Genomic DNA, 16,166 nt, shown 5'->3' with positions numbered 1-16,166 from the left:
TAGACGGACTTTGGGACAACCTCGGCTCGTTGTCGTCCTCTTCCTCCTCGCCCTCGCTCTCTGTCTCCTCTCTCCCTAAAACCCTGACACCAAGGTACCACTGTATACCTTGCAAACATTTGCAAAACATGCAAACAGTGCAAATGCTAAAACAAAATTAAATACTTTTTATGACAACTGTAGCTTTGCTGTTTCCTTGGCATCTTTCACCTAGATATGGGAACAACTAAAGAGAGGTCCTGAGGAGTGGCTAGAACAACCTACAGAAAAATGTTGCCACAAGCATAGTGGAAATGGATAATTCAGCCATGAAGACAGGAAGAGGCAGGGTAGGCCATAAAGTTCTCACTTGCTTCACCTTGTGATACTACCTAAACCATCACTCAGTAGGTAAAAGATAGACATGTCTGATGGCCTCATTTATTTCTGCCAGTAAACCCCATCCTCACTGCAGACACAACTACCTCACAGGAATTCTTGTTTCCATTTACTATAGTAGAAGGAGCTTGATTTATTACCAACTGATTATGGATAGAATGGGAAGGACTTCATATATTATGGGATTGGAGTATCCATCCATCTATAGACTGTGGTACAGCATGCCTACTCATAGGTCTTCCATCATTTTCAGAATTCTTGAAAAAACACCACATTTATTTATCTATAAATAACTGCCCTTCACCTGAAGATGACAGTGTGGTTCCCAACATAAAAATACAAAATGCACACACAAAATACATAATAAAACAAAAACAAATGAATAATCCCTGTCCCACAAACACATTTAAAAGGCCATGGAACATTATTCAGCCATGAAATTCATGAACAGAAAGTTACCTGAGCATGAAGCATGAAGTAATTGTAATAAGAACATTCATTATCAAGAGGTGCTATGCTAACAATTTACATATTTTACAAATTAAAAAAATGATGGCGAGATTGGAAATTGACTATATCACAGAGAAACTTCAAAGGGGATCTGAAGCTCCCTTTTTTTTCCTCAGTACAGAACTGCTTACTTTGGATCCATAAGATGAACTGAGGATAACTGTATTGAATCTCAAAGACAAGTAAGTAACAGCCAGTCCTGCTCCCCAATCCCTTGGCCATCTTTTAGAATAAGTTTTGATTTTCACAATCACCACCTGAAAGCATGTTATTGAAGATGCCGAAAAAGTAAGCAAGCATATAGCCAGCACTTACTGGATGAGTTTCAGTTATTTGGCTTGCTCAATAAGTGGTGATCACAGATTCCATTTCCTGGATTCCCTCAAACTACGTAGCCTGAATCAATTTCTATGACTTGGTGACTGCAGAAGTCAATGCTATTAGAAACAAAAATTTAGCTTTCTGAATAAATTATGAAAGAAAAACATTGGGTTATTATGTACCACTGAATGCAGTACAACCCACAATGAACTTTTCTGCATAGAAGTTTCAGCACTACAGTTTCAAATGTCAAATGTATCTGCCAAATGTGATTTAATATCAAAACTAAATAGCACTTACATTACACTGCATAGTAATCCAAGTAAACACGAGAAGGCAACCACATGTAATCTACAGAGCCATGAGCAGCACAGATTAATATGTCCTTTAAAATTAGAAGTCTAATTTGACATGGAAAGTGTTAATTAGTTTTCACCTGACAGATTAAAGGAGGCTTCTTGTTCTACTAATGAACATGTGATATTTGTGCATGTTTAGAGAGCAGTTGTACCACAGTAAAAGCATACACAGTAAGTAAAGTGATTTTATAGTATAGAGAAGAGTTAGAGATACTACCTACTGAAAACTGTTGTGTTCCGGAATAATTAGCCAAACTTGGTAGTCCATGAGAGAAACTAACTGGTATTGGGATTATATTGTGAATATCTGGATAGTATCTCCATGAAATCCTAGCCATTCATGCTAAAAATTGTTATTGCTGCCTTATTTTGTTTTTATTTTTTAATATAAATAGTAACATTCCCACCTAGTCTACTTCCCTTCAATAGTAAACTGCAAGCAACTGCAGTGTCACTCTTTTCCTCTTACAGTACTTCCATTCCAATTCAGAAGTTCTGAGAAAAGCTGATGTTGCTTTTTAAAGTGGTGCTTAAATGCAAGCCCCTCTATGCAAGCCAGCCTCTAGATTATGCGAAAGTGTGACTTTTATCCCTGCTGCTGCAAAGAACAAGAGGTTGGGGGGGGGGGTCGAAAGAGAGAGAGACCTGACACATACAAACTGGCATTACTCCAAGCTCACAATTAACTAAGTCAAAACAAGTAACACGGCCTGCAAAATTGCTTTGAGGAAGGTGGGAAGGGGGGGGGGGAGACTCTGAAGGGGAACGTTCACCAAAAGAATGCAGCACTTCTATGCGACAAAAAATACAGAGATTGGAGGGGTGACCTCCCTTAGAGCATGGGATACATTTCAACCTCCCCTCTCCCCAAGCGTGTGCATCTTATGCCAATGCCTTTTTTGCAAGCTCAGGCCCCAATGGGTCCCTCCGGAGCCCACGCGCACAGCAACGCAAGCCCCTCTCTCGGCATTTGACCCCACTCTTCTCGGAGGATTCTCGCGTCCTTCCCACACACCTTTGCCCTTCATTTCTCCCCCCACTAGAAGTCACCTTTTCAGAGCCGCTTGACTCCCCACCCCCCCAAAAAACCTCTCCACAAATCCACCGGCAGCGCTATTTCCCCCCCCCCCCACCAAGGACCATGCCTACAAACTCCACGTGGGCGTGCCAGAAAGTGCTCCGTTCAGACGTTCCCCGGCCCCCTCACCGCGCCACGCCCCCCCCCCACATCACATCACAAAGGTAGGCTTACCTAGGCCGCCCCCTCCAGCATCTCCCCCCCCCTCGCCTTTGGGGCTGAGCAGCAGCACCGCCTGCCCAGCCCCCTTCCTCCCCCCCCCCCTCAGCAACACACCGGCCTCCCCCCTCCCCAGAGACAAGCCAAGGTGACAGCGGCTCCTTCACACGCCCCCCCCCCCGCGCGCCTTTACCTGTCCTCTCCGCCCAACGGAGGCTCCCTGAGACAAGAGAGAGGAGCGAGGGGAAGGATGAATTCCCGTTCCCTCCAGGCGCCGCCCCCCCCCCGCCATCCCTGAGGCGCAGCAAGAGGTCGAGGCGTTAGGCCCCGCCCCTTCACCCTCGCTCTCAGCCAGTGAGCGGCCTTGGCTCCGCCCCTCTGCTTTACATACTCGACCTTCTTCCACTTTCGGCTCCTAGGAAACGGCGCGTCAGGCCACGCCCACATTCGCTGTGTGTGTGTGTGTGTGTGGTCTTTGGCTCTCTTTTTCCCCCTTCCCTCCCCACGCGGGCCTCGTGCGCCTGCGCCTGCGCGCATCACCTCTCTTCTTCTTCCTCCGCTTCTCCTCGCTAATGAAGCGGATGAGAGGCGAGTGGGGGCGGGAGTCTCGCGCAGCCCGCAGTGGCTCGGAGCTCAGCGCGCGCCGCTTCGCGCGGCCACCGTTGCCGCGTTCTCCGCAGTTTGGTGGTTTTTTGCAAAAATGACAATGCGGCGGGTTGGGTGAAAGCAGCAAGCCTGGCTTGGAAACCGCTTCAAAGGCGTCACAAACGTCGCAAAGTGCACAGGGTCGCAGTCACAGAAGCAGTGCAAAAAAGCGCCTTGAAGCACCGCAAATTATTTATTTGTTTGTTCAGTTAGTCATACCGAAAGGAAAACTTAAAATCTAACGCAGATAAAACCGGCAAGAGAGAATGACATCCTGTGCAACAAATACAAAAAGCAGTATAGGTGTGTGTTGTGTGTGTTCACTAGCAGTCCCTTAGAACGCTGCAAGTAATGGTTCATTTGCTCAAAGCAGGCAGCGGTGTGTAAGTTTTAATTCAGGAAATGTCCGCAGTTGTTCGTGGTGCCCAGCACTTGTGGCCTAAAAAGCTGACAGTGGAATGTTTACATAATACTGCAGTGTCTTTTTCTGAAAAACAAACTGATTTTAAAGCAAGTCATTTTGACTTTCCATTATTAAATTAGGCATATCAGTGTTGGTGCTGCGATACACCTTTCTAGCAGAATCTGCCATTGGATCTTGCTCCCTAGTAAGTGTAGAATTGCAATGAAAAGTAAAATACTGGCCTTGAAAGCTACAAACAATACAAAAAAATGAGTAAGTTTCCATAGTGCATGTGCATATTTATTCAGATTAATAGTGCTTTCTCTCAGCTAATTTTAAATTTTTATCCTTGAACTGCAGCCATATATGCAAACAGGCTACAACCCAACTTCCCTGGGAGTAAGAATCTTCAATAAGATGAATTCAGTAAGACCTAACTTCTGAAACCAAATGTGCATGGATTGTGCTTTATATGCATGATGTGAGTTTCAGAAGTTAGGTCTAAGTACATTACTTCCCTAAAATAATCCTAGGAACTTTGGCTTTCCCCTAGTAGGGCTACTGTCCCCAGCACCCTTAAACTACAGTTCCCAGGATTCTTTGGGAGAGGACATTTGCTTTAAATGTGTGGTGTGGATCTAAGTCCCTTGACAACATTTGGCATTTATGGGTAAATGTGCATAGGATTGTAGAGTTAGAAGGGATCCAGAGGGTCATCTAGTCCAACCACCTGCAATTTAGAAATATCATCTAAAGCATCCATGACAGGTGGCCATCCAACATTTGCTTAAAAACCTCTGATGAAGGAGAGTCCACAACCTCCTGAGTGTTGCATTACCAAGGTATCTATTTACATTTGATAAGGGGTGTGTGCACAAACAAAACTGAGGTTAAGAATCAGACTATGTTAGATTTAAATGAAGCCTATGCCAGAAGTAATACTTTGCACGAGTACAGCAGATGGGAATGGCAACCCTGGGTCTTGAACGCACCACCGCAGATTGTAAGCACGGACATCGTATGATTGAATACCTCCAGCTGAGACACCACCATCACAGGGAGGCAGCTGAGTTTTTAAAAGAACACCCTGACGTTCAAGTTTTCTGTGTTCAGGGAACTGTTTGGAATTCTTTGGAGAAAAGGGTGAGATAAAAACGTAATAATTAACAGCAGGAACTCCAATCTTAGTCTGAAGTGGTATAGTCAGACAGATTTTACCATCTCACCCATGAGAAAGAAGCCTTAATGCCAGGTAGTTATTATAAAATTACCTGCCCAGCCAAGATTTTTTTATTGGGCGCCCCAAGAAAGGCAAGATGAGACTGGTAACTTGCATAGCTTGTTGGAGCAGAACAGTGTTTGGAAATAGTGTTGACTTCTGATTGCACTGTTTTGTAAGAAAACAAGGATTGGGCCCCCACACTTAGCAAAATCTACTGCTAATTCTAAAACTAAGTTTTATGGTAGGGTGTTTAGACATGAACAGCTAAATAAGCAGTAGCACCAGACTAGGGAACATGAGAGAATTTTAAAATACTTGGAGGCTAATGGTAGGATTCTGTAATCTGAATACTTACATCACACTAGAGTATTTATTTATTTTTAAAAATGTTTAATTTAATACAAATATCTAATAGTTTACATAAAAGCAATAAAAACACAACAGTGACATTCTGTAAAATTTTCTAAAAATGAGATCAAAACTATACATCACAAAGAAAATTGAGCAGCGTACAAAACAGATAATTAAAAATTAAAAACTGAAATCCAGGAAAGCTTCGGTAAAGATATACTTTTCAAAGAGGCATCTAAAGGTAATTGCTGTCTCAGCCTCATGAGGAAGGTCTTTCCAGAGGGTGGGTGCTATCACTGAGAAGGCTTGCTTCTGCATTGTCACCAAGTGACAGTCTGTTGGTTGTGGTTTACCAGCAAGGTCTCCTTGGGAGATTCTAAAGATCATCCTGGTCTCTGCCCAGGGAGGTGGTCTGCTAGATGTCCAAGCCTTAAGTTGTTCAGGGCTTTCAATGTCAACAACAACACCTTGAACTTGGCTCAGTGGCTAAGAGGCAGCCAGTGTAGATCTCTCAACACTGGTGTAATGTATAAAGCTGGGTGTCCCACTAAGCCCCCTAACCAGATTGTCACTCAGTTGTGATTCACCCTTTATTTATGTAAAAAGCGGCAAATCTAGTGTTCAAGATATTGCTCAAGTTCCATTGTCAGGGAGGCTCTTTTGTGCTGTGATGAATCATCAGATAATTACGGGTTTAACACATGAGAAATAGAAAAAAACACAGCTGTTTTCCTTGTTCCACGCAATCTACATTGACATTGATTTGCTGATTTGCTTTTAAGTGAAGCAAACTCTTGTACATGAGCTTGCAGCTGCTAAGTTCCTCTCGCTTCCACTCCATGCAAAACTAATGGAAGTGGGATGCCGAATTAATTGGCTGGATGCCCTGAATCAGCCTCTAAATGTGTACTTGTACACACCATGAAGGTGTTTCACAGTAAAACATCTCAGCATACCTCATTCGATTTCGTCTAAAGACTAGTATTGCAGACCTTTACTGACCTGCATGAAGAGAACATGAGGCTCCTACTGCTTTCAGCACACTTTATAACACCACTAAAACATATCGCCATTCTAATAGTCTTCATCTCAGGGGGTTTTATAGATAATCTATTTCACTTCGTACTGCAGACAAGTGGTGTACCTGTAATGGGGCGGACAAAAGTGACCCAATTATATTGGAAGACACAGAGAAAGCAGATAAGGAGGAAAGAGACTCCATCTGATTTGATTCTGAAGTATGTTTTAAGGTCCAAAAGGGAGAGATCCTAAGAAAGTAGGGTGTGTAAAATTTGCTTCAACACCAACTATCATTGTCCTGTACAAAATAGGAAAAAGTGGATATTGTGTATCAACACAAAGACACAACCTGCATAGGGAGGGAGTGGTCAGGAAAGTTGTTCTCTCCTTAACAACTGCCTGCATACTGCACCAGAAAGATACCTGCCTCTCCATTTGAGAATGCTATTTTGCACAGCACATAAGTGTGTTAGACCCCATCTGAACTACACATTTAAACATATGCCTTTAAACAAGGATGACTTTCCTTAAACAATCCTGGGAACTGTGGTTTGTTAAGGGAGCTGAGAGTTGTTATGAAACCCTTATTCTCCTCAGCCAATTCCTCTTCCCAGGGAATTCTGGGAATTGTAGCTCTGTGAGGGGAATAGGGATCTCCTAACAACTCTCAGCACTCTTAAAAACTACAGTTTCCCAGGAATCCTTGGGGAGAGCCCTGCTGCTTTAAATATATGGTGCAAATGGGGACTTAGATTAGATATATGAGCTGTGGATTCTCTTCCAACCCAGTAAGTGTTTGATAATATACTCTCTCACACTGGAAATTTTCCTCACAAGGTTATTGTAAGGTTACATGGGATGAGAACTGTAAAAAATAATGCATACGTCGAAAAAGTGATAGATACATAATTCATAAAGGTGGTATATAAATGTTGTAAAAAAACACAATACCAAATCTCCCATGCCCTGAGAAAATGTTCATGAGACTAGAATATGTAAACAGATTACATTTCTGGATTGTATTGGATGTAAAGTAGATGGAACCCATCCAAAATTACCTAAAGGGCATTTTCATTAGATTAATCAGCTGCACCAGCTTGTCTTCATCCAGCTCTTGGCACAGAACAGATTAGTAAATGCAACCATGATGCCGAGATATGCAACTCTGGTGAATAATTCATAGGCCACCCAAGAACTGCTGCAGGTATTCTTGTACGCCAAGTCAAAGTTAAAGGCAAAAAGAAGATATTGTAGCCAGACTATAGGAGGCAAGAAGACAAAAAGAAGATTAAAGGATTAAACAAAATATTACTTTGCTGTTGCATAACTTTTTATTTTGAGGATGTTAGGTATTTGACAAACATTCATATTAAGTTTGTGTTGGGAAGATGCAAGACCAAAGGCGGGAAATATTTCTGGCCCAATGGTCTATATTCTTATCTCCTCCCACCCTGTAAGTCAACTTTGACTGGTAGGCAGCCCTACCCATTGCCTTTTTTCTTTAAAAAAATGTTTAGGGGTACTCTCCTTTTGACTTAAGAAAATCACCATTTTATAGTTCAAATCAGGAAAAATAAATACAGTAAATGGACAAAAGTACAAAGAACATGCATTACCTCATATTACACAGCTGGCAGCTCACAGTAACTTCCACATTGGCATGAAGTTGTGTGCACTAACATCTTCCCTCCTACTTCCAACTCCTACTTCACACATTAAACGCTCACCTCCATCTGAGACTCAGGAAACACCATGACAGGAAATGAGGCTGCCATCGGGGGTAGCAACGGAATTGACGATTCACTGGCCCTACCCATCTGTCAATCATCTGATGTCATGATGATGCCAGGTGACTGAAAAGTGAGTGATCCCACCCATCTGTCAGAGTTGACCTGTGGGAAAGGATCAGCTTCACCAGCGCATTCCTCACTGTTTTGAAATTAATAGCGTTCTTTCAAATTATGTTCAATGGCACCAGAAAAGGCAGCATGACATGTGCAAAAGTCATATTTGCAGATTATTAAGCAGATACCAACTGCCTGTGGATAACCATGGCTATTCCAATTTTTTCTTCAAAAATATAGCCTCGTCATCTTCCTCATTAGTATTCAGACTGACAAACTGTCATTCATGTATCATTCAAAGAACTCATCAGTGCATCTCTTGGTAGATGTGAAGTTATAAACTCATCAAAATTTAATCTGAAAAACAAGGAGAAGATCTGCTGCATAAATATGTTCTTGTATTTTTTTGCACAGGTGAGCAAACAAACATTTCATTTCCTTCTGCACCATTTCATCCTCTCCTTTAAAATTTCTGCCCCACTTCAGCCCTCCTTCAAAATTTCCATTCTTCTGTCTGCTCCTCTGTTTGCTGCAACAAAGCTTTAGCCTTTAATCATCACAACAGTATCCTAAACCATTAGTTGTTTTATTTTAATCTTACAGCAGTCATGTGGGGTTGGTTAGACTGAGCGACAGTGACTTGGCCACAGCCAAGCAACGGTGTGAAGTGGGGGGCTGGCGCACCACCTAAAACCTGAAATCAATGCCACAGAAGCACAACAAGATTGTATTACTTACCATATAATTTTATAACTTCAGTCGGGTACTGCTTTTGAATAATTATTTAGGGTTGCATCTAATGTTATTCCTACTGTGAGTGGGCTCACACAGGCATGACTACCTTTGGTACACTAATTTCAAGAGATCTTCTCTGAATCAAACTTAATTAACTCTTGACATTTACAATCTTGTGCAATGTAGCACCATAGGTTTGGGGAAGGAAAGGGTGGCTGAAGCACGTGTGAGACGCATCAGAAGGAAAACTGCTTTGACGTTGCAGGTCAGAAAAGTTGGAGACACTCTCGAATGCATGACCTAAATAGGCTTTTCCATCGCTTACCTCTTTTGACTTGAAGTGCTGTGCTTTCTTCCTGATTGACATTATCCTCCCAACGTCATGCTTTGCCCTTGCACGTGTCCATGCAGTGGTACTTTGCCATTCAAATGGGTATTTCCTGGAATAACTGCCTTACAACTGACCCTTTTTTTTTTTAGGATTGCAAAAGCAGCAAGTGCACCTTAGCAATGAGACATCGTGGGGAAATGTATTGTAATGTCTAAGCACCTAATTTGTCAAAAGGAGCATGTAACAAGAAAGTCCTTTTATAAATGCAACAAACTAGCTGAGGGCTACTTAGCCTAATAAGCTTAAAATCTTATTTCTCATAGACATCTGTCAAGGCAAAAGCAAGATACACACAACACAAGCACGCTTAATCCACTAGCTCAGGCTAAAGGCGATGGAGCTTGTGCGCTGCTGCTTTGCATCCAAAGGGGAGATTGCAAAGGCGAAGAATGCACTGTGCACATTTGTGGAGAGATGCACTGGGAACGCTGAAGTCCGTAATAGCTAAGAAGGCAACCTACCAAACTGTGGGCTGTTCAAGATGAAAGCTTCATCAGAAGCATAAGATCCTAACATCAACTGAACTTGTAAGTTTTTTCTGCCTTTTTATTCCTTCCTAGATCAGTTGGATATTTTCAGGAGTAAAGAAGGATAGGAAGAGGAGCATAATGGGCTGCACTCCTTCACATAGCGATATTGCTAACCATAATGTGGCCCATGGAATCAAGTCACTGAACAGGGGTATCCTGCCAGTTGATCCAGAGGGTGAAGGTTCCCAGCTCCCAATGCTGATCAAATGCTCCTCTTCATTTGATCTTGAGGAGTTGTGCCAGGGAGAGACTCAAAGTAAAGATCACTTCTTTGAAAATTCATCAGATGAGGACAAAAATGTTAATTTCCGCTCCTCCTCTGAGGATCCTTCTCTGCCTGAGATTGACCAGGAAGAGAAGGAAATGGAAAGGGTAATCTCAGAGACTGAGATAGCCATATCTGAACTGACGGTGTCTCCCACCCATATGGTTGAGGATATTAAGGTCAAAAAGCAAAACTCTTCTGCATCGGAAGAAATTGGCTTTGCTTTGGAAGACAACGATGCAAACAGTGAAAAGCAAAATCCAAAGAAAGGGAAAAAGCAAAAGAGCAGCAGGCAGAGAAAACAAGGCCGTCATTGCAAAATTAAAGAAAAACCCAACCCACCCGAATGCAAGGCAGAGGAGAAGGTGGATTTCCCAGAGTTGCTTGTTAAAGCCCATCAAAATGCTTATGCCTATTTAAACCCCAACCTCTCCAAATACGAGGTTATCTTGTGCATGGCCAACCAGGCCACGGAAACGCAACTAATTATGCAGCAGATGGTGAGCTTTTTACTCCTTCGTTTTGATGAAATCAACCATCTTTTGGGAGAAATTGCCCAAGATGGAGAAGGCCTACTAAGAGATGTGGGAGGGAATCTTGCTTGGCCAGCTGGCAAAGGGAACCTGAAAGAACAGCCAGATCTCTTGCAGCAGTTACTACAGTACACAGTCAATAAGATGCAGCTGTTAAATGGCACTGTGGCCTCTTTAACATCTGATGCCCTGCAGGAGTCCTGTAGCTTTCTACAGTCTGCAGGTAGCAGCTTGGAGGAAAAACTGAAAGCAAAACAAGCTTTTGATGAGCGCTTGCTCAGGACAATAAAACTCCTTGAAGCATCTGCAGTCAAACCCTCTCACTCTCACCCTGATGATATGACTCTTTATTCTGAAGACAGTGGGATTGGGATTGACAGCGAATCGGTCAAAGACCTGAACCTTCTTGATAAACAGGGAATGCAAAAAATTTGTGATTCTTCTTTGCATGACCACCCATCCTTAAATCCAGCCAGGCCATCAGGTGAAGTCCAGTGGTCATGCACATCAGTACATGCCACAGGCAGATCCCACGACTGTGCCCTGGAAAGACAATTTAAGGATATATTTTACCCACCTGCACCGACCAAGAGTGTAATGCCTACTTCAGCTGTAGCTCCAGGAAGCACTGTTCTGCAGTATCAAAACATCTCCAAAACCTCTTCTCCTAACTCGATGAATTGTGGTGACATTCATGAGGATGGTTGTTTCAAAGACTGTGAGTCAACCACAAATGAAGACAGTGATGATAGTAGCTTGTCTGAAGAAGAAGGTGACAATTTAAGTCTGTCTGAAAAGGGAACTAAAGAACAGCCCACATCTTCGCCTGCAGCAACCTACAGTAAACGGAGGCCTTCCACCAAACGGATAGAGAGCCCAGAGAATGAGGAAATTACACTCAAGATGAAAGATGCCATTAGTGAAAAGATCAAGTTTGTCCCTGCTAAATCTGGGAAGAGGGATTGGGTGGAAGATGAAAATGGGAAGATACTGCGGCGGCCTAGCACAGCAGCTGGAAGCCAGAAGGCACCAGTTAAAAAGAAAAGGTCCAGGTCAGAGGAGTCTCTGAAAAGTCGTGCCGAGGACCCAACCCTTTTAGAACTTCAAAGGACTCAGAAGGGGCTTGACAAAAGGCTGGAAATGTTTTACACACTTAATGGAAACAAGGATCTAAACGATAAGACAGCATCACTGAACCCAAAAGAGCCATCTAACTTACAAGATTCTGAGCATGTTATTCATAGATCTTCCACTAAGAAACTGAAAGCATCTCTTGCTAAAAACTTCAGCATATTGCCTAATCAAGATAAAGTCCCTTTGTTTAGGTGTGATCAAAATGCTTTCGGCCAACAAACTGGTGAAAGGAAATATCGAAAGCCTGTCACAAGCACCACACCCCCAATGGATCCAACATCTAAGAAAGAAAACGAGCTTCCTGGAACACAGAAGCTGAACAGTGTTGGTTGTGCTCCACCCCGCAAATCTGTAAAGAAGTTAATTGAAACATTCAGCACCGCTGAAAGTCTTGTGAAACCTCCAAGTGTAAGAATTTTGGGCCCAATAAAATGCATCAGAAAGTTTGGACTTCCAAGCATCACTCCCAGTCTCCCACTTCCTAGAGGACTTGCGCCTTTAAATCACAAACATAGAGTTTCACCAATAGGAGACATAAATTGTCGAAACATCAATCCAGCACACTGTACCTTGGGTACCACTGGGTCACCTGTATTTGCAAGCGGAAGTGGCACAAATGGGGATTCTGATGATGATGGCGATGACAGTGATGACATGGAAGACCTGCCTCCACCACCTCCTGAAATGTTGATGGACATCTCACCTGATTCAGCTACATCTCCAAAAGATGCAACAACAGGAGAAAACTATTCAGAAATTGCTAAAACAAACGAGCATTTCACCGCTAAAAAAGTTACTCACATTTCTCAGCGAATGAAAGCTTCTCTGTGTTCTATTGACTTGTTACCGAGTAAGAATCTGAACAGTCCCAGTCTCATTACTAACAAAGCAACAAAAAGCGCTAGGGTGGACTTCAGACCAAGAAAATATTCCCTGGAGTTGAATTCCAGCTATGCGTCTGATAACCACCAAGACATGTCATCCGCATCCCCAGAGGAACATGAAGTGGAAGAAACCACAGATCTGTATAAGCAGACATGTAAGCTCATACCTCTTCAAAATCCTAAAGAAATGCCAGAACAGGATGCACCTGAGCCAGGAAATAAAGACTGCAGCACACCTTCAGCTTCAGCTCAAAAGCGAGGCTCTCCTGATTCACCCAGCGGAAGTGAGAAAATGACTGGCTTTACCAAACGGGTGTCCCCCTCAAGAACACCACCTTCATCACCCCCCAGTGAGAAAAGTCTCCTAAGCCCACCACTACATCATAGGCACATAAACCAAGCTTCTTCCCCCACTACCCACCGGCAGCCAAGCCCCCCTGCTAATCCCAGGGCATCAAGCTCTCCAACACAAAGGAAGCAGCCTTCCCCACCAACCCAACAAAACCTCTCTAGCCCACCATTGGGACGCAAACAGCAGAGCTCACCAACCCACCGGAAAGTGTCCAGCCCACCAGCACTCCGCAGAGAAGCAAGCCCACCTCCTTTCTCAACAACCCCATCCCCACCAACTTCCCCATCTTGGTTGCACAAAGGATTACGAAATCACCTGGACTCTGGGAATGAGCAGCAGACGCCCATCCTGAAGATTGTCAGCAATACACGCTCAATATTTTGTCCAGCCACTTCCTCGTTATTTGAAGCCAAGCCGGTGTTGCCACCTAACAGCTCCACAACAGAGGCTACGGCAGACCATCCCGAAGGGTCGGCATTTGTGCAGAGAAACAGCAAACACCTCAGGCAATGTGGGGATCAACAGAGGAGGGTGTCCCTCAGTGCTGCCAATCCCCAACCTTTTGTGCGGAGGAGTTCCTCTGATCGCAGGCCAGGATTTCAGCGTCCGCTGCCATTCTTTGCCACATCTGGTAGTGAACCTGTGCTAATTCAAACAAGGTAAGAGCCAGTATTTTCAAAGCCTTTAAGTTGCATTTAGATGTATAGTCAGCCTTATAGTCCAGGCAAGTAACGTTGCACCAATATCTGTCGCTAATATCTCTTTCCTACAAGTAGGATTTGTGTGAGTGAGGAATAGGTAAAAAAACAAACAACCACCTGTTCCCTTGTGTTACATCTGCACATGGGTTTTGAAAATGCACAGTGAAGTGAAGCAAATCCTTCCCCGATTCCTCTCTTGCCCATATTTGCCCATATGACAGCTGGGGAACCACCCCAACATCAGCACCACCAGCCATGCTGCCAACTTGACTGGCTTTCCACGTAGTACTGTCATGTGAGTCCATGCTGGGCGTGGGTGTGGGAAACCTGGGATTCTAAATCCCTGCTCACCTGTGACACCTGACTAAGTGCCCTTATGCCTCGAATATCTTATTTCACAAAGTTACAGTGACGCTGTCAGGCTCTCTGAACTCTCCAGTTTTTCAGGCAGGGGTTTCTACCAGCCCCACCTGGAGATGCCAGGGATGGAACCTGGGACTTTCTGCCCAGGTCCTCTGCCACTGAACGGCAACCCTTTCCCACCCTGCAAAGCGTAGGATGCAGATGTAAGAAATGCATGATGGGCTACTTTTCACACTGCAGTTTAAAAGCCTATGTGCCTTTCCATGAGTTACGTACTGCAATGATTTGTTTATAGAACTAGCTCATAGCATGAAGTATGAGAATTCAGAAGCATCCTTCAGTTTTCAGTTGTGTCCTGATCATACACTGGGCATTTTGACAGAACATTATTATTATTATTATTATTATTATTATTATTAAATTTATTACTTGCCCTTCACCCTATGATTCCAGGGCAGGTTACAACAATTTAAAATACAATGGAATCATCATAATTTATTACGGTCAAAGACCAGCTCGAAAAGCACAACTGGGACAGCTTTCAAAATAATAAAATATACATTTAAAGCAGTGTACAACAACAGCTTAACGATTAAAATCTAAGATAAGCCATACAAATTTGGGCTACCATACAAATTGGCCCTAACACCCTGGAGGCCAATTTCAGCTGTTTTCCTAGCAAACTAATTTATTTTGGTGGGTGGTCTGCGCCTGCAAATCTGCACGCAGAATCTGGCGACCATAAATACAATGTTTAAAAAAAAGTTTTTAAAACTTACATGTATCGGCCAGGGATATAGGAAGCTGTCCTATACTGAGTGAGACCATTGGTCCATCTAGGTCAGTATCCTGTACGTTGACTGAGCATGGGATTTCAGAAAGGAGACACTTCCAAACCCACCTAGAGATGCCAGGGATTGAATTTAGGGCCTTTTGCACTGAGGCCTTCCTGGTGGGAAGAATTTTACCACAACTGCATACCAAATGGTAGATTTCCCCCCCCCCCCCACTTGACAGGATGGTACATTCTGTTTCTCAGGTGGTTATGAACATGCCATGGTACATTGCAACTTGGGAACAGTTTGAGACATTTGTCCAACATTTCTCAGGTTTTAACTTGACGTTACAGGATTCGTATTGCCAAAGGCATCATTTACCTTTCCTGGAATAATTTTATTTTCCTTGCATTACAAAGAAAAGTGAAAGAAGTGGTATGGGACTGTTGCTTTCCTGTCCTGTAACATTAAACCTTCTGTAAGAGTCCAGTTAAGCCCTCAAACCAGCAGAGATTGCAGTCCTGCTGATTTACCTCAGGAATATGTATTCTGGGAAGAAAAAGAAGCTATCCGAGCACCTCTGATCTTCTAATCCCTTGTTTTGTTTCTGTGTTTAACCAGCTCTCTTCAACCTTGAGTTCAGCCTTTCAACTTGTAAACAAAACAATAAAGAGGCAGAAGAGTGCCCGGGGGTTGTTATCCCAGAATAACTGATTATGTAAACGCAGGCCCAGGATCAGTTTCCAATGAAGCGTTTGCTCTTTCCCTTTACTCTGGGCTCTCTCTTGAGAGAGATGTGTCACTGGCCCCAATTAGAGAGCTCTGGCGTCTGTCGTAGCTTCATAAGTACCAGGGGAATGGCCTGTTGGTGTTTTAAGCTATGGGAACCAGAAACCATCTGCTCATGTAATAGGAGGGGGTTAGGGAGTTACTTTGCTCTTATGAGGCTGGCCTTTTGCTGGAATTTAGCCGAGGGGCACGTTTTCACAGCACGGATGCTCTGCTCGTACAAATCCCGCTAATCCATAATAGGATTTGTGCATGTGCAATAGAAAAAAAAGTTTATTTTAGTCCAGTGATGGCTATCAGATTAAAGGCCTTTCCATGGGGTAACAGCTGGGGAGAGGAGCTTTGAACAAATACTGTTCAAATATTCCACTTAACTCAGGGCCACAAAATTGGTTTAATGACTCAGACCCTAAGCAAATCCTT

At 43.4% G+C, this 16,166-nt stretch overlaps 2 protein-coding genes and 1 long non-coding RNA gene across 6 annotated transcripts in view; 1 reads left to right on the top strand and 2 right to left on the bottom strand.

Moving 5' to 3' along the window:
• CLIP4 (CAP-Gly domain containing linker protein family member 4) overlaps positions 1-3,501 on the bottom strand; it is a 40,039-nt gene extending 36,538 nt beyond the window's left edge. For 2 of the 3 annotated variants that reach the window (XR_014154413.1, XM_081854171.1), the window contains exon 1: positions 2,999-3,091. The gene's annotated coding sequence lies outside the window, so the exon portion shown is untranslated. Of the gene's footprint in view, positions 1-2,998; positions 3,092-3,345 lie in introns of those variants that run through there. The other variant, XM_081854172.1, reaches the window with a different exon arrangement.
• Positions 3,502-4,419: 918 nt separating this feature from the next.
• LOC309337617 lies at positions 4,420-7,599 on the bottom strand. The gene is made up of 3 exons (XR_014154445.1): positions 7,505-7,599; positions 6,429-6,570; positions 4,420-4,982 (listed from the first exon to the last, which is right to left on the bottom strand). It is a non-coding gene; the product is annotated as an uncharacterized lncRNA (long non-coding RNA).
• A 2,425-nt stretch (positions 7,600-10,024) lies between these two features.
• Positions 10,025-16,166, top strand: part of PCARE (photoreceptor cilium actin regulator) — a gene marked incomplete at its 5' end in the record, with an annotated part of 409,145 nt that continues 403,003 nt past the window's right edge. For both annotated transcript variants that reach the window (XR_014154408.1, XM_081854126.1), the window contains one exon: positions 10,025-13,773. Coding sequence is in view for 1 of the 2 variants with exons in the window: in XM_081854126.1 (XP_081710252.1) it covers positions 10,025-13,773 (3,749 nt within the window). The remainder of the gene's footprint in view (positions 13,774-16,166) is intronic.

This window comes from Podarcis erhardii (genome assembly GCF_964252035.2).
Source record: "Podarcis erhardii genome assembly, chromosome: 3".
NCBI lineage: Eukaryota > Metazoa > Chordata > Lepidosauria > Squamata > Lacertidae > Podarcis > Podarcis erhardii.
The sequence above is the reverse complement of the archived record's forward strand: the minus strand, read 5'-3'. Positions and strand labels throughout refer to the sequence as shown.